We start from the raw sequence: 26,359 nt of genomic DNA, 5'->3' as shown, positions 1-26,359 counted from the left end.
CACCCCCTTTTCTGAATCGTTTTTGGCCACTATAGGTGTGGCAGGGTATACTCAGACATGAGTCCCTTTCTCACTGCACCATCAGGATTCAAGCAAGCCGGGCCGAAGACGGCTGAAATGCCAGAAACCGGTCCCCGGTAGCTTGTCTCCTTTCTGGTGAAGAATTGGCTTGGTAGTTTAGTCTGCCCTGTTCCCATGATGCACTGGGCCAGGGACAGACTGATTTGCATATAGCCAGGTTCTGAGCTGGAATGGTGCAGTGAGATAAATAACGGTGATGGATCAAGCCCTGATCTTTGGACTGGGTAAGAGTGGTCTGCTTAATTCAGACACTCTGTTCATCACCACCCCCTTTTCTGAATCGCCTTTCCAGTTCAAGCGTGCATCAGCTGCCTCCTCGTTCATTCAGAGCTGCTGGCATACCGTGTCGGGGATCGCGAAGTGTGCTTTTCTTGCTGGTGTCTCCGGCAGTGTCCGCTTCCACCCATTCGGGCAGAGACGATCCGTTTCTCCCGCTCTGCGGGCGGCCGTTGCCACAGTTCATATGCGTTCCAGCGCGTCCGCCATCTTGTCACCGCTGGAACGCACAGCGATATACCGTGTATTTTGTTGGGGTAGCCGTCTCCCGTTGCTTGTTGGCCTCATAGAGGGGCCAGTACCTTGAATCCTTTGCATCCCCGGTGTTCATGTACTCGTACCATCGCCTGCTCTGCTTTCAATCCCAATGTCTCGACTGGCGCCGGTCGCGGCCATTTTGGAGTCAGTGCCAGCGATGTTGCTTCTTTCCGCTAAAATAACAGTTTGCGGTCCTTATTCCTTCATAAACTTGCCATAACGGAGTCGGTTGTACGTTCCGACGCTGGATACTATCCGTGTCTCGGCGGTAGCAGCGGTTTAGAAGGGTGAAAAGTCGCTAGTTTCGCACCCGTCCGGCGGAGCTGACACACTAGCCAGCCATTCCGCAGTGCGCCCTCTAGCGCCCCCCCCGATTATGCAAATTTCGAGGCTTCTGCTAGTACCGACCCGATTGGCCAGATTTTAGACCAATCACATGCCGTATTGAGCATTAAAAGACAGCGCTCTCTTTTCCTCTGTCATTTTCCGTGGAACCAGAGAAGCGGGCAGTCCTCCATAATACAACAGGTAAGCACCACCATTAGAATAGGAGGTGAGACAATAGTGGTAACTGAACTATTTAGACTCTTCACTTAACCACTAAACCCCTTGTTCTTTATCGATCTTTAGGAATTCAATCCCATACTATGATGAGAGGATATTAAATACCTCTGGCTCTGCAACTTAAAGATTTATGATAACCAGAGAAGTGAGCAGTTCTGTGCGGATAATTAGGTAAGGCCACATAACTTGGGGACAATTTGTAATATCAATAGGCTTATAACATTAGTCTCCATGGACCCATATTAAACCTACACATCTCCCTTCACTTCCCCCTACATCTTTAGAGAAACAGAATCTAAATCCGCAAGGACATGGCGCCTCTGGATTTTAATACTGTAAAGAAGAGGAACAGCACACATTGGGCACAATTATTCAGAATAGACTATACGCCCACGTATTTATATGAACAGGTATGTCCAGCTTTTATTTACGTTACCTAGACAGTCTCTCAAGAGATTATGTTTGAACTAGAAATACACTAAGAAAAATTCTCGTTTTCTCTTACCTGTACCCTATAATCTCTTAAATTACAGAAGCAGTATATGAGTAGCATAATTTCCACTCACAGCTCCAATATTTTGAGTATAAAAATGGAATAAATTAGAAATCCAATTCAATCTTCACGGACTTCAAGGTAAAATTATTTCTCTTGTATTTCTATACAAAAGTGATTTAATAGATTTGGGCCCCAAAGAATTCATCAATCTGGTACACGATTATCCAGTACAAAATTTAATATAATCTGGCTTCCATATTCCAATAGCAAGTACTCATTTTTGGCACCTTATCATTACCTGGCCAAATAGAACAGCCCCTCCCCAAGGGTAGATGGTGTAAGATAACATGAACTTTTATGATTCGACCAATTCTCCCCAGAGGGACTATGATTATAAATCGATTTTCCCATCTGTACTATGAGCAAACAGAAAAGCCCTTCATTGTAGATCGAGTGATACAGTAACAAACAAACTGTAAATAATAGGTCATAACCACTATTGAAGAATCATGTATACAGCCGATGTTTTTATATGCATGTATTAAAACTGTTGATCCATGTTTTAAGAAATTGTAAGAAGATTTATAATGGCTTGTACAGTGAATGACCTATAATGGTTTACATAGGTGTAAAGAAAACAACACATCTTGTAAAAACCAATCTGTTAGCTTAAAACTAGCTATACGTATGAAGAGCCACGTACCAGTTAATACAGGCTTAGCAACAAATCGTGTTTTGTATGATTATTGTAAATCAGCATGGACTCATTAAACCTAATTGTATGTTCACTCCTTTAGGGCAATTATACTGACCCCAAAACCTCGACAGAAACTATATGGTGTCTTGATAAAGGTGGACAAAAAATTTGGAAAACCACCGAAACGCGTCGACGCTTCATTCAGTATAATTCAGGACCTCTACATCTTTTGCTGATATATTATATCACAAGTGCACATAGCTTAGATGTTAATAATAGAGTCCGAATATACAATAAGTATTGTACAAATTTCATGTCTTTTCTGTCCTTGTGATTCAATCTTGCTGGCAAAATTGAATGTAAAAAAAAACTTTTGTTTTTTAATATTTTATCTGTGTTGAGTGGGTCCCGTTGGGACCACTCTTCTTTTAACATTTGTATTTCTAATAAATTGTAAGAATTCTTTATATTTACTTGGTTTTCTGTTATTGTTTTTACCTGACTCACCGGTTTTTTGTATTCATTATTGCTCAAGGGAACACTTTGTTTCACCTTTAAACTGGGACGGTTCCTGCAGTATGAAAAAATCTTGTGTCACCCGTGAAATTTGGCCGGAGTTCCTGGAGGAACCTCCTATCACTAACATATTGAAGGTCATGTTGTACATGCGCAGGGTAGGGGACTGATTTCTCATCTTTATAGAGAACGGAGAGATGACATGAGGGGGACGCCCTCGGAATTCAGCAAAAATGGGATACGCTGGTTGATGAGCACCCGGACAGAGTGTAAAAGGAAGAGGGTCCACAAGTGGGTACAAAAGGTTAGCGGCAACACACGGTTTGAAGCTCCTACAATACAATCTAGTACATCAAGTATACCTCACACCACGCACACTACACAATTTACCCATACTGAAAGGATGAATGCCCCAGAAGTAACCAGCAGGAGTTGTATTTCCTCCATATGGTTTGGTCATGTCCGCTACTGTGCTCTTTCTGAAAGGGCATACTCATACGTCTACAGGGGGCCACAGGCTGGAGCATCCCTAGAGATGTTAGGCAAGTCTTACTAGGATTATTACCCATGCCAAAGTGCAAAAAGCTAAATTGGCGGTGTATTCTCCTGGGGCTTGTCCTGGCTAGGAGGCGTGTCATTATAATATGGCTGCGCCCTCGTCCACCGCAGCCCGAGGAATGGATTAGAGATGTGTGCGAATGGGCGACTGCGAAGTCGGTGCGAATGACATTTGTACGGAGTTATGATAAGGTTGGGGACAATCTCCTGGCATGGGCCTCTATGTTGGCAGAATTAAAAGAAGAACTGTCCCCCAGGACCCAGGAGAGCCCAGGTGGGGAAGCTTCCCCAAGAGGAGAATAAGAGGGGAATGATGCCTAGAGCATGTTTGATATTCCTGTTACTAGATGTAGTATTGTATTTTCCATATACCTTCACACAGATTGAAGGGGGACGGGGGCACGGGGAGGAAGGATGGTGAGTTATCTTAATGAGAAGTTTTCTTTGCATTATAGCAGAAAGGACTGTGTGGGTCAGAACACTGTCAATATGTGTATGCCAAATGTAAACAAGGCCCATGCGTAATGTTTCCATGTACAAATGCCAATAAAACATTATGGGGAAAAAACATGGGGCAAATGGTGCAAAATTTAGTGCAATTTGGTAGGTGAAAATTTCGTGCGAAATGTAATCAAAAATGTGCAGCTCAAAATTGGTCAGGAGTTAGGGAATCCTGGAATCATGTGGATTACTGCTGGTGGGCTTTTGTGAAATGTGTTGTCTTGCGTGGCGACTTGTGTTATGTGGATCACGACTGTGTGTTGTCGTGCATCGTGTGATTTAGAGTGAGTTAATTAACTGTTTTGCGTTGTCCATGCGTGACCACTGCATTACTTTGTAATGTTTTGCACACATTTTTTAATCTTTGTTTTTACATGTTGCTCCTGATGAACAGATATTGTGATTTCATGTAGCCTACATGTAAAGGTTTTTGGATTTAAGTATAAGGTCTACAGATTTATGGAAATCCAAGATCTCGAGGAAATAAGGTTTTCTGCCAAAAAGGACTGTGGCCTCATGTCAGCTAACAGATTAAAATTCTATGGAAGCCGTAATAGTCTAGTTGTCAATGGACTCATCTGGGTACTGTTATTTATTCTTCTGTCTACGAGGATAGACATGCGGACTCTAAAGGTGGGTTACCACTGGTCAAGAACATATATTGGTGTGACTGAGACCACTTAAGGTGTGTTTCTGTGGTGAGTTTGAGTTTTCGATCCCGGTAGGCCAACAAAGGTTTGTTTGTTTTGGTTTACGTCTTGCATTTCAAGTCTCGTTTTGCATTGCTTTGTAATTGATTTAATAGGTGTTGCATTTCTTGAGAGCTAGGTTGAGATTACAATGGATGCACTTTTGAATAAGTGTGCGATTCCTACTAACGGAGGAGATTCTCCTCCCCCAATCGGAACCCCTGACTACAAAATGCTCTTGGACCATATTGCATACATGCTTGTGGATTAAAGCATGGAATATAATTACTGTTGATAATAAAAAAGTCACAATTCCCTGTGCATGGTACATTTGAAGTTAAAATGATTGAACCTTTGTGGTGTGCCGTGTTTGGGATGAATCGATACAAAAGGGGGATGATGGACGGAGGGTTTGAGCAAATCAAACACTCACCCCCAGTCAACTGATCTGGGTTTAATCCATCACCATTCTTTAGCTCACTCAGCCACCCCAGTTCAGACATGGCTGGGTGTGAGTGTTTGATTGATTCAGATGCTCCGTCCATCACCACCCCCTTTTGTACCGCTTTTGGCCGCCATAAGTGTGGCAGGGTATGCTCAGACGTGAGTCCCTTGCTCACTTTGCCACTGGATTCAAGCAAGCCGGGCTGAAGACGGCTGGAATGCCAGAAACCGGTCCTCGGAAGCTTGTTTCCGGTCCAGGGAAGACATGGCTTGGCAGTTCGGGCTGGACTGTTCCCATGAGGCACAGGGTCAGACTGATTTGCATATAGCCATGTCTGAACTGGGGTGGCAGAGTGGGCTAAAGAACGGTGATGGATTAAACCCAGATCTTTTGACTGGGTGTGAGTGTTTGATTGATTCAGATGCTCCGTCCATCACCACCCCCTTTTGTACCGCTTTTGCCCGCCATAAGTGTGGCAGGGTATGCTCAGACGTGAGTCCCTTGCTCACTTTGCTACTGGATTCAAGCAAGCCGGGCTGAAGACGGCTAGAATGCCAGAAACCGGTCCTCGGAAGCTTGTTTCCGGTCCAGGGAAGACATGGCTTGGCAGTTCGGGCTGGGCTGTTCCCATGAGGCACAGGGTCAGACTGATTTGCATATGGCCATGTCTGAACTGGGGTGCCAGAGTTGGCTAAAGAACGGTCATGGATTAACCCCAGATCTTTTGACTGGGTGTGAGTGTTTGATTGATTCAGATGCTCCGTCCATCACCACCCCCTTTTGTACCGTGTTTGGGATGAAGCTGCAACATGTAACTGTGCAATACGAAGCCTTGAATGAGTGGGGCTACATGGTGAATGAGAAAGCACATAAAATAATGTTGAAAGAGCATATTGGTTAGGTTGGGATGAAGGAATAGTAGACAGGAAGTGTTAGAAACTATAGGTGCTTTCCATGAGCTTACTGACAGATCAGACAAAAAGAAAACAAAAGATTACACAAATACGATCGAGAATGAGATGGAAAAGAATGAGAGCGATTTTGAGGCAGCGGACACTTTTATGGACAGGTTCTTGACTGAAGGAAGACCTCTTCCTTAAAATGAGGCTCATGTGCAAGTGAAAGAGATATGGGTCAGATAGCTTCGTTTCTGGAGATATGAGATGGTTCTTTCCTGCTAACACTTTTGACAAAGACTTTGGTTTGACTAGTGTTTCGCAGTCGACGTAAGCCAGCTATCTACTGTTCTGTTTATTTATACGCAAAAGTCTATTTATCTACAATGGTCTGTTACAGATTCAGGTTCTTTCAAAACACACCTTTTAGAACTGTACTACTTTAGTAATTACAGGATGTCTCCCATAGATCTTTAAAGACTATATCTGTTCATGAAGGTTGGATGAAGATGTGTTGGCAAGAAGAATGTAATGCTGTGTCAACATTGGACTTATGGAACATACAGAGGGAACTAGAAAATCTTATGCACGTACAGGGCAATCTCATGACTGCTTTATTTTTATATAGTGTTCCATATTAAACATTTCGGGGGGTTTATAACTATTTAGTACACGTTTTACACATCAGTTTTTGGTACACAATGTAATTGAATCACAGCTGTGATTCAACCAACAATTTCAACCTTCTACGGGTAGATATGCAATTCTATCGCACAATTTAATTTTCAGAAGCCTACCCGATCATTGACTATCACTCAAACTTTTGCCATTTCTAAGCATGGCAAAAACACATGAGCTACCTGCCCACTCTGAGATCAATAAATTGAAAACTTTAAAGGTTTTCAATTTATTGATCTCAGAAGGAGCTTATATTGCTCCAAATCGAACATGCGACCTATAGGCCAAAGCAGATACCAGTGGTGAGTGTTAACTCCTTCTGGCTCCACAGAAGACTCCATATAATTTCCTACCAAATTGGCTGCAAATACCTTTTGATGCTCATATATTACACATTTATTGTCTCCTGACCAATATACATTGTTGGTCCGATGACTGAGTTCAGATGTTCTCACATGAAACCTTCTTGAACGTATAATCATGAAGTACTTCCTTGAATTCTATACATTGGAAGAAGGTATTGCACATTTCAATCTCCACATTCAATGAATCATGAAGCCAGGTCATATCTGCTTGGTTCAAAAATACAAGAGGTAATGGATCCTGCTGATTTGCCCGTCCTGTGTTAATGAAGTTATGTATGTTGGCATTTGTCCTCGGAAAAGGGGAACCCCTCGCCCATTAATTTCGTCGATATGTAAGTGAACCAGGACAGGTGAGTATCTATAGTATTCTGGAAAATCAAAGGTTTTGATGAATAATATTGTATGCAATGTGGTAGGCAGGTCTTTATTCTCCAAGAAAATCCAAAGCTCAAAATGTGATTCTTTTTTAATCTGAATCACTAAATCCAAAACATACGTTAGCACAGCTAACATGCGTTAAAAAAAGGACCGAAAGTTAAACGTAAATGAAAACCAAATACATACAGTAGTAGAATATCATGTGAAACAGTTTCCAAAGCAATCATAGTACTAAAATTCAACTACAATTAGAATCCATGAGAATAGAAAAAGAAAAAGCACAGGGCCGCAAGTACGAACTAGAAGTGCCAAATTTCAAGAGTGTTCGGTATGCAAGTGCAAATATAGGACTTGAAATATCGTGAGATGAGTATATTCAGCATACTTACAAAACAAAGTCATTGTCCAGGTGTGTTATAGAAAGGCTTAGCGATTTTTCAATCATTGGTAAAGATGCACATGAGAAGGAAACCCCCCAAAAAATTGAAACAGTTTGTAAATATATAGAGAACCAGCATTGATTATATAGGTCAAGCGGTATATAGAAAAAACAAAAACAATTCTATAATAAGTCAAATGTAATTCTGAATATATTTATAGAAAAGTGCAAACGCATTTTAATACAGCACCGTCCTAGTGTACTAGTGAGGGATCGGAGTATAGATCCAGTATATAGAAAAGAAGATAGCTATTCTCAGATAGACCTGTAGTACGGTTAGGTAATTGCAGATATTGGGAAGTAACAATCCCAGTTCACCTAACTGGTGATTACGATGCAGGAAACATATGCGGGTGATCCCTGAGGATTGCCACCGGGCGGTAAGAAGGTAGATCGGAAGAAAGGACTAGGGGTTATCAAAATTATCAAAGAAAACAATCACTGTGGAAGTTAAAGGTGACAGGCGCCCATAGGGGAAATAGTCGTTTACAGGGCTCTTACCGTAATCTGGTAGTCAGTGTACAATGGATTAAAGGTGCGGCTAGAATGCTGAAAGCCAAGTAAAATTTCCATTATGAATTAGATCATGACAGCTTATACAGCAGCTCTATTTGTTGGACTTAAAAAAACCTATTACCTGTATGTATGTCGGATGCAGTTGCAAAAGAGGTGTGTCAGGCAACCTATTACTCGTATGTTCTTCGGAAGCAGTTGCAAGAAAGTTGTGTCAGGCATAAAGATCGATGCATCTGCGAGCTTTAAACGTATGTTAGATCAAGATGAGGTAAGCTAGCAAAGGCTTGTCAAAGTGAAAAGAGTCATGTGGGAGAGATCCTTACATCCAGTTGCTTGGTTGAAAGGTCACTTGCAGTTGGCATAGCCAACATCTGTTGTCACCTAAACACTGTGAGAAAAAGATTTCAGTGTTGAGGTTACTAAGCCTCAGTGCTTAAATTGAGCCGGTGGTTTCCGATGCTTGGCACCAACACTTGATTCACAACACCGGCACTAATGACAGTGTACCACATGGTGGCTTTGTCGGCGTAGGTCTGTAGACAAAGTTCAAATTCAAAATGAAGCGAAGATTCACATATTTCAGTGGATCCAGGTAGAGTTTCTAGCAGCAGTGTTACAGCTGCAATTTGATCTTCTGCAAATCAGGTTTATGTCATCAGTCTCATAACATGTGTCACCAACAACCCATATGCTGGTCCTGCCCCCTACTACACTCCTATTGGCTCACAATTACGGACTCTCTTACCAGCTGTATGAACACCGAAGTGCCACACACATGGGAGGTTTGCATCCTGGGGTTTTACAAACACAGGAAAGGTAACAAAGTAAGCTCTAGATTCTGTGACTTAGGTTTGATCATTGCAAAACGTCTGATAACCAAGAGATGGAAACATAAAGACCCTCCGGTGGCACTCCACTGGCTAAAATCTCTAGAAAATTGGGCACAGGCGGAGAGTACCATTCTTCATAGAGAAGAAACGGCTGGACTGCGTAAATTCCCCATCGCACAGGTCTGGGACGATATCCTGAAGCTTCTTACACAAACTGGCACGGCGCTATGTGCTCCCCTCACACAGCGAGCGGGAGATGATGTCTGAACTGTTGTCTGGGTGGAGCGGATAGGCTGAGTACACTAGGCACTCTAGGACGTGACTGTCAAGATGAGCAACGATCCCGCACTCCTTCATGTTGTTATATGGACACAACTCCAGATACATGATACCCTGACAACCACACAACCACATACTGTCTATGAATAGCAACCCAAACCTACTAAAAGCATGCGACCCTTGGCATGACTTCACTCGAAAGGCGCATACTGCACTGGAGACATATATTTTATTGTGTATCTGATATCTCCTTTTCTTTTGCTTGTATTTATTTTATGTTTATTAGTTGTGATTTAAAAGTTGGAAAAGGAAGGTATCTTGCATTCAGTGACATCGTTCACTTCCTATCACCTGTGCCTTATTGTCTATCGTTATTCAACAATTGTATTGTACAACAAGTTGTATGTAACTGTGTTGATAGACCTATTCGCTTCTGACTAATTGTAGCTGGAAGATGATATATATGTTGGACATGTCCTGCCCCTCAATCTGGAGGTGATAGCATATGTGGGCACCAGATGCCCATACTAAACTTCCAATGCACGTTACCCTCTGCGGAATAGAGACGGAGTACGCTGTGATCACTAAGGGGCAATATTCAGGGTCATATATGTAATAACACGGTGATATTGATCTTGTATGCAAGGGCAATGTAAATGTAAATGTAAATGTATTGGCATTTATATAGCGCACTACTTACCCGTAGGGTCCCAAGGCGCTTCGACCGCTGCGAAACCCTTCCTGGCTTCCCTGAGAGATTGTCCCTTAATGGGTATCTCCAGGGTGAGACCAGGCATCCCCGGCGGTCTGTTGGGGCCGTTAGTGAAGATGAGGCAAGCTAATGCCCAGAGTTGCCGAGTGTGATCGCTGATCAGAGTGGGCACCGAGGCGAGAGAATTATCGAGTCCGCTGACCCTGGTCCAGAAACCTGCCGCGCCGGGAATCGAACCCTGGTCCCGGGCCGTCCTCTGCTCTCGGGTCTGCCGCCTCTAACCAGTGAGCCACACTACTTCACTATGTACACCTATGCTTGATTTGTTTGTACCGTGAAAATAATAAAAATGCAATAAAGATTTTTTAAAAATCAATCAACAACCCATATGCTTTTCAGCGAAAACTTCCTTGATCACGGGTGAAGTGCAACAATTGACAACATACATAAAACTTGAACACAGTCTAATGAAAATAAATGAAGGCACAAATGACTATTGCTAGTGTTGCAATGTGGATGCCATATTATAACAACCTGTGGAATTCTCCTTGTTGTCAACAAAAAAATCCTTGCCATAAAATGCTGCGTACTGTGAACAATCCACAACAAAATATCATTTGTTTTGCTTTGTCTTGACTTGCACCCAAAATTATTGTACAATGTATGGGTATAAAAAGAATATGTGACGTTACAACGCATGCGATTACAGTGCATGCCGTTGCAACGCTAACCTTTACCCCGACTTTCTGTCCGGGCGCTGGAAGTTGGAATAGATTCATTTTCTATTCCAACTTCAGTGGGTGCAACAGTAGAGAAAGTGTTGGAATTAAATCCAACACATTCTACCCACTGCTGCACACCTTTTTCGTTGCAACAACGTGTGATGTAATGGCATGCGTTGTAACAAATGCGTAAAGGCTGCTTCCCATATAAATACAGCAAAATAGGGAGTTGACTCAGGATCGGAGTGTAAAAGTAACCACACCCGATATTACCAACTTCTACACATTATATTTATTGCATATCAAGCCACAGTGGGCAGCATATCATCCAAAGTTTAGAATCTGTTGATTCTTGCAACACAGTCTGCCAAGCATTACATCTGTGAAGTCATCAAAAACAAGCAAAATGATGTATAAAACAACATGTTGGATGCAAGGGGGTGCAACCCACTATATTTTCCCAGTAAAATCCCGAAATAAACATTTTTAAAAATTGATCCTACTAGAGTGGAATGCACCTCGGCAAGTTATGAAATCAGATTTCTTGAGCACCTTCACAATGCATTTCAACCAATACCAGAAATATATGAACATTGGACTTGGTAATAATGTAGAATAAGCCCAAGAGGGCATCATTCTCAAATTGAATAGTCTTCAGTCTAGCAGTTCCTGCAACTCTGATGCAAGCCTTGCACTGTTTGCATAAATAAACATTCTACTGCAGATACTATAGAGGCTGGAGTTGTCAGTTATGTCATTCTTGCACAACCTATTCTTCGAAGTTATCCCCTTTCTGTATGTAATTTTGGGATGACCCTACAGTTTCTCTTAGTCTCTTAGTCTCTGCTCCGTCGCTTGAAATCTTCCAGTTTTTCTCAAAGATACTTCTAATTCCATGGACCTGGTGATTATATTTTGTCTGCCTCTTGCATTGTGGTCCTGGAAATTAATAATTCTTCCCTTTGTACTTGCCTGGCACATGCGAGGCTGCAACCAGTGTTTCCTTAGGCTAGCCTCTTTCCTTAAACCCACCTTGCTGTTGCATTCCAAAATCAAAACTCTCAGAGCCGCAATTGTGCAGGGCCCAGTGCAAGTCGCCATTAGGAATACTATGTATGCAGGATTTCGGTTAACTACTTTTAGCATGTAATAGTGTGTTTCCAGCATCAGCTTTTCTATGCAGATTAGGGGTGGTCTATTCTAAAACTGTCATATTGATGTCAAAAAATGATATTTCTTTTTTTCTGATGTGGCCTGTAAATTTGAGGGTCTAGTTCTTATTGTTGAGTGCTTATAAAAGAATTGGCTTTTTTCCTGCGCCCTTTCCAAATGACAAATGATTTGTCAATGTATCTGATCCCGTGTATTAAACTGGTCCAGAGTTCTGACGATTTGCTCTTCCCACCAATTAATCAACAGCTTGGCAAAACTGGGAGCATTACAAGAGTGTTAGGATAAACATTTTTTGGTCTGCCAATAACGAAGCCATCCCAAATACTTTAAGAAGATCAAGCTAAAGACACTGAAATCAGCGGCAAAAACCTGGTATGGAGTAAGAAGGATCCTAAAAATCCCTTACTATAGAAAGTATGCACCAATCTGGGACTCCCCAGGAACCCCTGAATGTCTGAAAGACAGGCTAATAACCCCCCTAAAGGAAGCAAACATAAACAATTGGGGACAGTTAATAGAGAATAATAAAATCATAGGATGGGAGACCCTAAACACGAAAACCCAGGGACTATTAGCGAGATTTAAATACTATCAATTGAACAGCTGGATAAAGGGTATAAAGGAAAACTTAAATGAGGCAAGAGAACTGGGAATTAAGGAAAAAACTGCACCACTGTTGAAATACCATCTACTGTGTCGAAATAGAAGGTGCTATGCCCAGACACGTGATTCCCACACGGGCCTTAAGGGAGATAGGCAACCTACCACCCAGGAAAGCTAATTATGATAGTTGGACAGCACCCTTCAAAAGTTATACATTGTTGCAAAAACAGTTATTAAAAACATATAAATGAACAAAGTTATTGGTTTTCCCAACTATTCAGATAAGACACACAAAAGTAGTGACTTGGATTTTCTTTCTTTTATTCAATTTTTATTCTTTATTTTCTTTTTTTGATAGTTGCGGATAGCCGACGCGTTTCGTCCGTTGCCGGACTTCTTCAGGGCTTGAGACAAACTGTCTGATATCAAGTTTCACATCCGTCTTAGTAAGGCTTTCATGGAGTTTCTTTGATTGCTTGGAGAATTGTAAGCAAGGTCACAGATCCTAGTCACAGTCGCTGTCGACAAAGAAGCAAAAAGCGTCAAGTTGTGGTCTTCTGGTAGACCACAACTTGACGCTCCTGTATGTTCCAGCCCCTTGACTTTTCTGTGGGCCGACGTTTGCTTCTTTGTCGACAGCGACTGTGACTAGGATCTGTGACCTTGCTTACAATTCTCCAAGCAATCAAAGAAACTCCATGAAAGCCTTACTAAGACGGATGTGAAACTTGATAGACAGTTTGTCTCAAGCACTGAAGAAGTCCGGCAACGGACGAAACGCGTCGGCTATCCGCAACTATCAAAAAAAGAAAATAAAGAATAAAAATTGAATAAAAGAAAGAAAATCCAAGTCACTACTTTTGTGTGTCTTATCTGAATAGTTGGGAAAACCAATAACTTTGTTCATTTATATATTTTTAATAACTGTTTTTGCAACAATGTATAACTTTTGAAGGGTGCTGTTCAACTATCATAATTATATAAAGGAAAACTTACAAGGGGATGAAGCTGTTGAGCAAAAACTACTGTGCACGAAGATTTTCAAGTAAGAGATATCATATTGGTACTGGGCTCTCATAAAAGCTGGAGAATCGGAGTATGAAGCCCCGAAAGAAATCTGGGGAAATCCCTGCCATGGCTGGACATCTCCCACTACTGGCAAACCTTGATGGCCATTCTAGGGAGCGTGGTAAGGTCTGCCCCACTGAAGAAAAACCACCTTTACACGACACACAGAGTGTATTGGACTCCAAAAGGACTGTCAAAGATCGACAGCAACAAGGTAAAAAAATGCCCCAAATGCGGGGAGGAGAGAGCAGATGACCTGCATATGTTCCGGGACTGCGTACAGCTGGAGGATTTCTGGAAGCAGATGGGTAAGACTCTCTCTGATGGGCTGGAACAGCCCATAGAGGTAAGCGTGGAAGCAATTATTTTGGGGATTAATCAAAACACAATCTATCGAAATATTGAATAAAGATCAGGAAAACATTTTTTTCTTATTAATCCTGTTAGCCAGAAGGGAGATATGCATCAATTGGGTAAAAGCTACTCCACCAGTACATAATGAATGGCTAAACTCCAGACTAAGGGTATATAAATTAGATAACCAAGGAAGAAAGAGTAAGAAGCGTAGATTTTGGAACATTTGGGAACGATACATCCAGACAAAACAACAGGCATCTGTATAAAACAACAGGGTGTCCAATGATTAAGGCACCAGCAACAAAGATTTCAAGTAGGATCTTGAATTGAGTAGTCATCATGGCTAGCTCCCTCCCACTTCCAAACAATCTCTGTGCCTGGAGCTAGACAAAAAGAGGCCCCTGAGGACAAGGTTAGTTATATCCCTTGTACAGAATTGTAAGGACATAGCGCGTTGGGCAAGGAGCATATCATTTTTTTTTTAAAATAACTAAGCCGCTGTGTGACGGATCTTCACAAAACTTTCCAAAAAAAGTCTCCTCCACCTCTGTTCCTTCCTGGAAAGTTTTGGGGTGATCCGTTAAGTGGGGCAAAGAAAAAGGTTGATGGGAATGTGCCAAAACTAATTTTTCCCATTAATTTTGTCATAAGAAAAAAAGACACAGCTACAGCAAAAACGGCTGAACTGAATTACACCAAACTGGGAAGAGAAAGCTAGATCTTAGTCTGAAAAGCAGCCTTGTTGTGATTTGGAGTGATTGTGTTTAGTAGTTTTAGAGAGATTACATTTAAAAGAATATAGACATTTCATGCCGCTGAGGACCCTCTGGGCAGACAGCTCTTAAGATAAGATCTGTTTGGCTGCCACCACATCAACAAAGATGTGATGGAAGCCATTTTAGGACTGTCATTCCTGTCCAACCTATCCTTCAAAGTTATCACCTTTCTGTATGTCATTTTAGGATGACTCTCTACAGGTTCTCTAAGGTTCTGCTCCGTCGTTAAACTCTTCCAGTTTTTGTCATAGATATTTCTAATGTCATTGACTCTGTGATTATAAGTGTTAATGAATATGGTATTGTTGTTGTCAGCACCTTGTGTCATGGTTTTGGGAATTAATAATTCTTCCTTTTGTACTTGCCAGGCACATGTGAGGGCAGCATCCAGTATTTTCTTTGGATAGCTTCTTTCATTAAACCTCACCTTATTGCATTCCAAAATCAAAAGTCTCATTATAGCTGCAATTGTGCCTACCCCAAAGCAAGTCACCATTAGGAATACTATGTTTTAAGTATGTTGGGTAGCTGCTATTAGCATGTAATAGAAGTAGCTTTTAATTGCAGATTAGTGATCAATCTATTCGAATACATTTCTCATTGATGACCAAAAATTCGATTTCTTTTTTACTGATGTGGTGTGTAAATTTGAGGTTCAAGGTATTGCTGTAGCGTGTGGTTACAAACTCAGTTATTTTTTACTGCTCCCTTTCCAAATGATAAATAATTTGTCAATGTGTCCGATCTATAAGACAACATGTATATTAAATTGGTCCAGGGCACTAATGACCAGCTCCGCCTACCTATTAATTAACAGGTTGGCAAAACTGGGAGCAAAACAAGTACCCATGTCAGAGTTAGGAAATTTGTTTTTGGTTTGCTAATAACATAATAGGCAGCCATGTAGGTTAGGGCCCCAGATATGGATAAGCAGTAGGTTTCATTGTTGTTCCCTACCTATTACCAGTTATTAAAGAGATGATAGGTAGTGAAATTAATCGTATTTTTCTATATTCCCAGATTCCCTGACAGGAATTACTCTGAATTTTGGCAATTAATAACGGGTTCCTAACTATAACTACAGAGTAGCTAGTGTCTCTCTGTAATATAATGTAATATATAAAAATGCATACATGTGTTTATGAAGGTATTCATCGAAGACCACTATAAGTGTTGTTCTTCCCTTTAAAGTTTCACACAGTATTATATTTGCTGATAGGTCTGCAGGACCATGTAGTCCCTGGAACCATGATGCCTCATGTTGTGCATTTCATATTTTTTATAAAAGTAACCTTGTTTTCAAGTCTGGCAAAGGAAGTGGGGGTTTTGTCAGAAGCGTAGTGTTAGTATGTGTGCATGTGAAAGATATCTTTCCTCTAAGGTCATTCAGTGCTTCCTCGGTCTGGACATCATCATACTCTAGATAGGTTTCTTCTGAAACCAATTAATTACAGTCAAGTGAGACTGCAACATTGACTTGTATTAATTAGGAGAAAGTCTATATATTGGAGATAATTGTACATGCCTGTGGAGAAGCATACAATGAGTAACACATTTACAGGTCTATCCATTATAATGCCTATATTTTCCTTTGCAAATGGCCTAGATGCTACCACTCAATCATATGAAATGACAATGCCTGCTTATACATGGAGCTCTCTGCCATCAATTGCTTAGGTTTGCTCAGACCATCTTCCATACTGCAAACTTCTTAAAGATCTACCAATCTATAGCAGAATGCAAATTTCCAGTGAAGATTTATACTATGCACCAAAGGTGAAACTAAAGCACACTTTGGTGAACAGTGTCCTTATTAAAAAACATATACCATAACAAGGTAGAGGTAATAATTAAAAAAATTAAGCAGGAACAAAGGCAGGTCTTGAATGGACATGAGAAGAAGAGAACATACCTGTTCAAGATAATCCGTACATCCTAGGGAGGAAAAGAGATTAAGAAGATAAATATTCATCCCTCACAATCCTGAGCATCGATTTCCTTTGCGAAGAGACATTTAGCCGCTACTGGAGGACAAGAGGTTTTTCTGACTGATGGGAAGACCCATTCATCTGTATCGAGACACCAGACAAGGATGCGGATTGTAACTGAATAAACAATTACAGTACATAATGCACATTAAACTGTTATGCTATGTTAATAATCACTTAGGATCATCTTGGTAAAACATTAACAAAAGAGAATTTACAAACATGCAAAGACAAAGTTCTTAATCTGCTTCCTGAAGCCTAAATGAAGACACATGCTTTTAATGGTTACAGAGACACCTTTTAGAGTGAGAACCCACACGTTCATGGGACCTTTTGTGATAACTAATCATTAGCATATGTCACAGGGTAGTAATGGAGATGCATGGGCCAAAGATATGGGCGAGTTCACCAAGTTAAGGCAGCTACTAGACAATTGATAGCAGAGGACTAGAAACAACACCCCTCCCGCCCCCCACCCACCGCACACCACTCTGAATTATGGAACCTAGCAGCCATTGAAAACATTTTTTATGACATTGCAGATCTGCGTGAAACGTTTAGTACGATCTGATAATCCTTAGCTAACCAACTTGTGGGGATTGAGGCAGGCCTGACAAGGCCACACAGGCTCCAAGCTCTGGATCTGAACCTTTAGCCATAAAAGAAACCTGTAACCAACACCAGACTGTCATTCAATAGGAGCCGGAGAAGGGAGGAACAAAGAGGGCCCGAACAAATCTGACCCTACCTGTGCAGTGGATGGGAGAGGCTAATGGGGATATCATAAATAGTTTGTTATTTGGTGGTCAAGAAGGGAAAATGGAGAGGTTTTGATATAATGCTTTAGAAAGCTTTGTAGGAATGTATTTGAATGTTTCTCCATACAATTGTTTGAAAGACTAAAAATAAGATACAATTTTTAAGAAATAATGTCGGAATCATGAACATTTACTAGTCGCTTTGATCAAGGTTAACAAAACTGTTTCGATCATTGTGACATAGAAAAGTGGATAACAGTCTTTTCTCAAATCTGTAACCTTGGATTCAAAGAAGGGATTATCCTGAACAAAAGACCCCCAACCAAGATTTAAAAGCAGGTCCCACTCTATGTACTGCACTGTATTTGACACTAGTCCCGTTTTTGTGTTTAGGACTTTTAACTTTGTTATGGAGAAAGTTTAGGATTGCAGGCATCAGTATTGAATTGTGATTTTAAGAATAGCGATTGTTGCACTTGGAGCGTTTTTTATTCATTTTAAAAACCACCTTATTTTATCTTTGGGGGCTGTCAGTATAAGGGGAATTCTATGTCAGGACGGAGGCGAGGATTATGCAGTCCTTTCTTCTCTTTATTTCGACAGCACATTCAAAGTAGAACCAAAAACAAAAACTTCAAACTACAACTCCCATGAGCACATGGGGCACAGTGTCCATAGTAACAGCCGGCCAATGGAGATGGTGTCCGCTGTATAACCGGTGCTGACGTCCCTTCCGCTTCCTCTTTCTTCTCTGCTCGTCAGATAAGTGACATTTATTTTTCTGACGTGTTTATGTTATTGTGGCCTTATTGATTGTTAGCCTGGTTTTGCCTGTGCTTTTCCCTGCTCTGTACGCGCGCTTCTTCGCGCGGCCGAATTGACACGCGACAGGCTCTGCCTGCGCGTTCTCCCGCATATCGCGGACCGTGTCAGGAGCGCTTCGCGCTTTTTCCCGGCTCTGTGGGGCGCCGCTTCTCACGGAGACGCTGCTCGGCGGCCTTCCTCCGTTTGACACGGCGCACTGAGGCAGATTCTTCTGCCCTCACCAACCCTCGCCCTGACACCGGCTCTCGGTGATTCCTCACGCGCTAGTTGCGCAACGCCCTCTAGTGGCGAGTTGAGGTATTGCACCTCTATTTTTCTGACAGATTGCTGTCTGGGCACCGGCGAGGGGGCTACCTTTGGTATTAATTAAGGTGTTTGGTGCCTACACCCTCCATAATGCAGTCTTCGGACCAAGATGCTAATATCACCCAAGAGGCAGAGGAGTTCCACCTCGCCCAACCCTTCCCGCCTGCGGTGGGCCACGCGTTGTCGCAGGCCCTGGACTCGGTGCTTGCGCCTCTGCGGGATAGAGTGGACGCTCTCGCCCAGAGTATCCCCGGGGTGTTTGGCGCTGCAGGCCCTGCGGACCGTGGGCCCAAAAGCTCGCTGGGGGCGGGGGTAAAAAATCAGCTAAGCGTCCTGCGGGGCACTTGGAAGAGTTCGAGCATTTGCAAGACTCTTTCCGCAAAAGTGCGCGGACACTGAAGCATATACCCTGCCGGGAGGGGCTTTTGCCCGGAGATGATGGCGACGAGGTCGCACAAGACACGGACCAGGAGGATGGTTTCCCCTTGGAGGGAGAGGGTGTCTCGGGGGACGAGGGTTCCTCGGATGAGGATGATGGCTACTCGGGTAGACCTTGGCGCCCGACGCCTCATTCCTCGGGATCCTTGGAGGGAGAAGACACTCCCTCGGACATGTTTGACCCGACGAGCATTTACCACCCTAGGTCGTCGGAGTGGGTACCGGATCCCAAGGTGGCGGCTTACGCCGCAAGCAAAGTGCGCCAACCTCTGGAAAGGGATGTTAGGACCCGCATGCGAGGTGAATGCCTTCGTCCGAAATTAGAGGGCAGGGTGGCCACAACGCCGGATATTGACGAGAAGCTCTGTGCGTTCTTCGCAAAGTTCATGAGGGACCCGAAGAAAGGCATAGATCGCTCCTGGCGAGCCTGCCAGGACAAACTCCTGGACGCGGTAGGACCCGTGACGCAGATTATTCAACTGGCTGAGCGAGCCAAGGAGTCGGGAACTCCGATGTCCACGGAGGTCGTGGCGGGCTGGGCACAGCGAGCCCTGTGCTTCCTAGGGTACGCGAACTGTGCGTTAGCGGCTGAGCGTAGACGATCCCTCCTCATCAAAATAGATCCCAAGCTGGGAGACTTGGCCACCTCAGAAGCAGGGATCATTGCACAAGGCAAGCTTTTTGGCGAACCTTTCATTAAGGAACTTAATAAATTTGTCACCACTTTCTCGGCACTGGACAGAGCTCAGACGACGGTCAAAAAGATTTTCCCGGGGCGGGTTTTTGCCGGGGCCGGACGAGGACGGGGCCGCTCCTCCGGTCATCAGCCCCAGCAAGGCCCCCATAACAAGAACCAGCGCCGAAACAACGACTGGAACGACGGTCGCCAAGGAAACTTCTACCCCAGTAGAGGCAAGGGGCGCGGCAGAGGCTACCGAGCGGGCGTCAACGCCCCAGGAGGTCCATCCGGTGAGTGTTACTATTTTTTCCCCACACGTTCTGGGGGGGAGGCTTCGGGAGCACCTTTGCAACTGGCGCAGGATTACTTCGGATCCTTGGGTCTTACAGACAGTTCAAGGTTTTCAGATCGAGTTCTACGGTTTTCCCCATCAAAGGGTTCGCCCTCGCCCTCTAGTTTTCTCACAGGAGGAAAGACTTCTGATCGCCGACGAGGTTGCGGACCTCCTCAGGAAAGGGGCGATCTGCAGATCCCATCTTCATCCTGCAGGATTCCTAAGCAATATCTTCTTGGTCCAGAAGAAGGACAAGGGTTTTCGCCCAGTGATAAATTTGCGGGAATTCAACGAGTGGCTGGTCTACCGCCACTTCAAGATGGAGGGGATTCATCTCTTACGAGATCTTCTCCTCCAAGGGGACTGGATGGTGCGCCTGGATTTGAAGGACGCTTATCTCACGGTCCCCATCTTTGCACCACACCGACGATTCCTTCAGTTCCTTTGGGACGGGGAGGTCTTCGAGTTTCGGGCTCTTCCTTTTGGCCTATCATCGGCCCCTTGGTGCTTTACGAAACTCCTTCGGCCGGTGGTGGAGACCCTCCGTGAACGAGGAGTCCGACTGATCATATATCTGGACGATATACTGCTGTTAGACCAGTCTCCGATCCGGCTCAAGTCCAACTTGAACATGACTATTGCTCTCTTGCAAGACCTGGGTTTCGTGCTGAACACCCAGAAATCGGAATTCCTCCCGACCAGACAGATCACTTTTCTAGGTTTCCTGATAGACTCGGAGACGGCATCTCTCAGCCTTCCTCAACAGAAGGTGTCCAAGATCCGCAAGGAACTTTCCCAGGTTCTGAAGAAGGACAGGATATCCCTTCGGCAGTTGGCCCGCATCGTGGGACTGCTCTCCTCATCGATCCAGGCGATCTTTCCGGGTCCCCTGCACTACCGAGCCCTCCAGCGGTTGAAAGCACAGCACCTCAGGAAGGGGCTGACGTACTCCGAACTCATCTCTCTCACCGAGGAGACAAGGACGGAGATTCGGTGGTGGATCGAGCACATGAGTGCGTGGAATGGGAGAGCGATTTTCGGATCCAGCTCGGACCTGATCATCGAGTCGGATGCAAGCAGGTCGGGTTGGGGCGCACGCTGTGGCGACGTTACCATGGGGGGTCGTTGGACGCAGGAGGAGTTGCTACTCCACATCAACTGTTTGGAGCTACTAGCGGGCTCGTTTGCAGTGAGGTCCCTGACTCAGCATCGAGTTTTGTGCTGTATTCTGTTACGCATGGACAATGTGTCAGCAGTGCAGTATATCAATCGCCTGGGCGGCCCTCGGTCGCGTGCGCTAGCAAATCTGGCGAAGGACTTCTGGCACTATTGCCTAGAGAAACAGATATCGGTGTCAGCGGAATACCTTCCGGGCACTCAGAATTCGATTGCGGACTGGCACTCCAGGAACTTCCAGGATTTCAGCGACTGGCGGCTGGAACGTTCAACCTTCCAGGCTTTAATGGCCAGGTGGGGTCCATGCTTGATAGACCTGTTCGCATCTCGACTCAATCGACAGCTCCCGAGGTTCGTGAGCTGGAGGCCGGACCCGGAGGCCTCGGCGATCGATGCCTTCTTACAGGACTGGACACGGGAACTGGCGTATGCATTTCCCCCCTTTCTCATGATTCCACGAGTGGCAGCTCAAGTCCGCAGGCAACGGGCTTCCATGGTCCTGGTGACTCCCTTCTGGCGAGCCCAGGCGTGGTTTCCCTCTCTACTGGAACTGTCATGGGACTGTCCTATTCGACAGGGGGAGCCTCACCCCCTGGTGATTCAAGAGACACTGCATCTCATGGCATGGAGGATTTCAGGGGACGTTGGCAGGACGGACGCCTTTCGGCGGACGCTGAGGACCTCATCCTTAGAGCCTGGGCTCCAGGAACTGTCAAGAGGTACCGCTCGGCTTGGCAGCGGTGGCGTCGTTGGTGTCTGGGAAGACACGCCGATCCCGTGGGGGCGGACGTTAGCCACATCCTAAATTTCTTGGCTGAATTGCATCGGTCGGGTATGGCCTACCGGTCTATTAACTCTTTCAGATCCGCCATTTCGGCGGGGCATGCCCACTTCGATGGGAAACCGGCGGGCGAGCACCCCTGGGTCTGCAAACTGATGAGAGGTGTTAGACTTTCCAAGCCCCCGGAACCCAGGTATGAAGGTCTCTGGGATGTTAACATTGTTCTGCGTTTCCTCTCCTCCTGGGGGGATAACCAGTATCTTTCTAGGAAGGAACTGTCAGCCAAACTGGCGATCCTTTTGTGTCTGGTTTCGTGCAAGCGCGTCTCGGATGTGAGGGCGCTGGATATCACAACTCGAATGTTTACTCCGGAAGGGGTCACGTTTACGGTGACAAGAAGGACCAAGACCAATATCAGATCTGTGTCGTATCCCTTTTTCCCGGACCAGCCCAAGCTCTGCGTGGTACGATGTCTCAAAACTTACGAGGACATGACGTTGGAGTATCGCCCTCCTGGAGAGCGTCAACTCCTTATTGCCTTGCAGAAACCCTTTAAACTGGTTTCCTCTCCAACCATCGCCAGGTGGGTCCGTTGGATCATGACCGAGGCGGGTGTGGACGTGACCAGATTTGGAGCCCATTCCACAAGAGGGGCAATGGCTTCTAAGGCGGTGCAGGTGGGCGGTCGGCTGGAGGACATCATGGCGGCAGCGGATTGGTCCTCGGAGTCCACGTTCAAAAAATATTACTTCAAGCACATCTATGGCGCAGCAGAACTGGTGGTGGATAAGCTTTAAACATGCATAATCCTCGCCTCCGTCCTGACATAGAATGAAAAATTTCCTAGCTAACGTAATGGAAAGTTTCAATTCTATTAAGGACAAGGAGGCGAGGATTATCCCACCCAAGACTTGCTGGTCTCACCCACCCGTATCTACGTACATCCAGTAAGTAACACCTTATGTTTACTTATGGGTCTTTTCTGCTGCTGTGTGGTATTCATAGTTTGTAGATTGATTTCGTACAGGTACACAGTTTTCACTTGGTAAAATGTTTTTCAACACTGCTCTTTGCTAGGAATTGTTGTACACCGTCTCCTGATGCTTCCTTGTAGGAAAGAAGAACGAGATAACGGTTTGTTTTGTATTGATTTAGGACAAGATCAAAAGGACTAAGGAGCGTTTCCGGGAGTTTTCCTCACAGAGAAGAAGAGGAAGCGGAAGGGACGTCAGCACCGGTTATACAGCGGACACCATCTCCATTGGCCGGCTGTTACTATGGACACTGTGCCCCATGTGCTCATGGGAGTTGTAGTTTGAAGTTTTTGTTTTTGGTTCTACTTTGAATGTGCTGTCGAAATAAAGAGAAGAAAGGACTGCATAATCCTCGCCTCCTTGTCCTTAATAGAATTGAAACTTTCCGTTACGTTAGCTAGGAAATTTTTCATTGAATTGCTAGGTACTCTGACACCTCTATCACCTTTCATTCTTCTCCTTCAGCCCAGCCGCTTCTCAGCCGATACTCGGCGGCGGTGGGCGCCATCTTGAGTGAGGCAGGCGGGGACAGCGCTCTAGTCGCGCCGTCCTCCCGCCCTCTTGGTGTACTTAACTGAGCCCATTTGCAGCGCTCGGTGCCTTTCAGAAGCTCTCCCTGGTGAGGGGAACTGGGGCTGCGAGCTGCAGACGAATTTTACCAATGTGATCCTTTGAATTGTGATTTTAAGAATAGCGATTGTTGCACTTGGAGCATTTTTTTTATTCATTTTAAAAACCGCCTTATTTTATCTTTGGGGGCTGTCAGTATAAGGGGAATTGAATTGCTAGGTACTCTGACACCTCTATCACCTTTCATTCTTCTCCTTCAGCCCAGCCGCTTCTCAGCCGATACTCGGCGGCGGTGGGCGCCATCTTGAGTGAGGCAGGCGGGGACAGTGCTCTAGTCGCGCCGTCCTCCCACCCTCTTATCTCCCTATAAAATGTGCAAGGCGGCCAGACGGCGCGCGGGCTGGCACAGCGGGCGCGCCGGATGCGCGCCGAAGCCGTGCCTAAGCCAAGCCCGTCTGCGCCCGTCCGCGCCAGGACCACGCCGGGCGCAGGGCATGCTGACCAAATCCTTCCCACTATCAGGTATGACCCTTATGAATTACATTCATTGCGCCACGCTACGGGAGCCCACCACTGTAAGGGTCGCCCCCTCAGCAACCTTCTCTGGGGTCCTTTCTCGTGTCGTCACTGTAGGTGGACGTCCCTGGGATCCGCTGGCGGAGTACCCAAACCGCCCCCCACATCTAAGCAAAAGTTGAATACTTTTAAGGGAGGGCTCATTAACGCCAGGTCCCTAGCGTGTCATGGTCAAGACATTCATGACCTTATACAATACCACGACTTAGATGCTCTCTTTATTATTGAAACCTGGCTTAATGATTCATCGAATCCTGATCTTGAAACCGCCTACCCCCAGACTTTACCATCTTTAGGCGGGACAGACCCATTGGGCGGGGAGGGGGGGTAGCCTTTGCCATCAAGAAATCCTTCACGTGCCATACTTTCGACCTAGGCTACCTCAAGGACAGTGAGGGCATAGGCTTTGTGATCAAAATCAACGCTTCCACCTCCTTCTCAGGGGGACTTATCTACCGCCCCCCTGGGAATGCCACCCCCTTCCTGGACTCTCTTGACGATACACTCGGGTCACTCCTGACACATTACCCCACCTTCAATCTCCTAGGCGACATGAACTTGCACCTGGAATCAGACACAGACCCTCACACCATCAGCTTCCAACAATCTCTCAGCATTTTTGGTCTCTCCCAACTTGTTACTTCCCCGAGAAATAGGGCTGGACATACGTTAGACGGCATTTGTTCTAATTTGGCAACCATGATTACATCCCCCCCGATCCCGCAAATATGGACCGACCACTGCCTTATCCCCTTTGCCATCATGTTAAACCCCTCCATGCCATCAAGCGCCAAGCGCCTCCTTACTCCCTCTTCGACCAATTGGAAGAAGGTGGCTGAACGCATCAAGTCAGACTCCCAGCCTCTGGCTCCGCCCCCCATCTTAGTTGGAGATGTAACGTCCGACTCTTGCAACTTCCACATTTGGATTGACAAAATCGTCTCTGACAACTCCAGTCCAAATCGCCGCCACCCAGACCGCCGCAAAAGAAAGCCCAATGCCCCCTGGTACACCCAGTCCCTCACTGAAAGCCACCTCCAATGTAGGATCCTAGAAAGGAAATGGAGAAAAACTTACGACGAAGCCTCTAGACTACTCTACATCCTACAGAGGAAACTTTATCTCTCTGGCATTAAAGCGGCCAAAAAGGAGTACTTTACCAAAGCCATAGAGGAAGCCCAGCAAAAACAACAAACAGTCTTCTCCATAGTTAAGTCCTTCACTCATCCCAAAGCCCTCCTACCCGAAATTCCTCCATCCCAAACCTTATGCAATAAAATTGCTGATTTCTTTATAGATAAAATCGCCAACATTCAGAAGGATTTCCCTCAACCCCTTACCACCACCCATGACGCCGTCACAATTCCCTCCACTTTCGGCAGTTTCTCTCCAGTCTCTCTTCAACAAACTCATAAGGCTATCTTGGCCTGCAAATCGGGAGCCCCCACGGACTCATGCCCCCCTAGCATTCTTCATCATCTCATCGAGGCTGTAAATCCTACGATTAACGTCATCATCAACGAATCCCTCGAATCAGGCATCGTTCCCGATGACTGGAAAAAGGCCATAGTGAAGCCTCTAATGAAGAAGCAAAACAAATCCCCCACTGGCCTTACTAACATGCGCCCAATTTCTCTACTACCCGCACTAGGCAAAATCACGGAGCATCTAGTATACGGCGAGTTAAAAACCTTTGTAGAGAGCAATCACATTCTGCACCCCCAACAATCAGGGTTCCGTCCCGGCCACTCCACTGAAACCGCCTTGATTGAATTATCTGATTCTATCAAGTTCCTGCAGGATGAGGGGAGACAGGCTGTACTCATCCTGCTCGACTTAACAGCAGCGTTCAACACCATCTTGCATGCCATTCTTATTAATAGAATGCGCGAGATTGGTGTGTCAGATACTGTGCTGACATGGATTACATCGTTCCTGTCCAATAGATTCCAAACGGTTTCACTAGGCCCTTACCTCTCCAGAGAAAGACCAATCACATCAGGAGTCCCCCAGGGGTCCAT

General features: G+C 45.0%; 1 protein-coding gene across 1 annotated transcript in view; it reads right to left on the bottom strand.

Annotated features, from left to right (window-relative positions):
- LOC147717702 (E3 ubiquitin-protein ligase TRIM39-like) overlaps positions 1–26,359 on the bottom strand; it is a 429,018-nt gene that overhangs the window by 196,714 nt on the left and 205,945 nt on the right. The window contains exon 4 of the mRNA XM_086924489.1: positions 16,786–16,808. Coding sequence (XP_086780615.1) covers positions 16,786–16,808 — 23 coding nt within the window. The remainder of the gene's footprint in view (positions 1–16,785; positions 16,809–26,359) is intronic.

The sequence above is a fragment of the Lissotriton vulgaris genome, chromosome 5 (assembly GCF_964263255.1).
Source record: "Lissotriton vulgaris chromosome 5, aLisVul1.2, whole genome shotgun sequence".
Classification (NCBI taxonomy): Eukaryota; Metazoa; Chordata; class Amphibia; order Caudata; family Salamandridae; genus Lissotriton; species Lissotriton vulgaris.
This window is presented reverse-complemented; position numbering and strand designations above follow the sequence as displayed.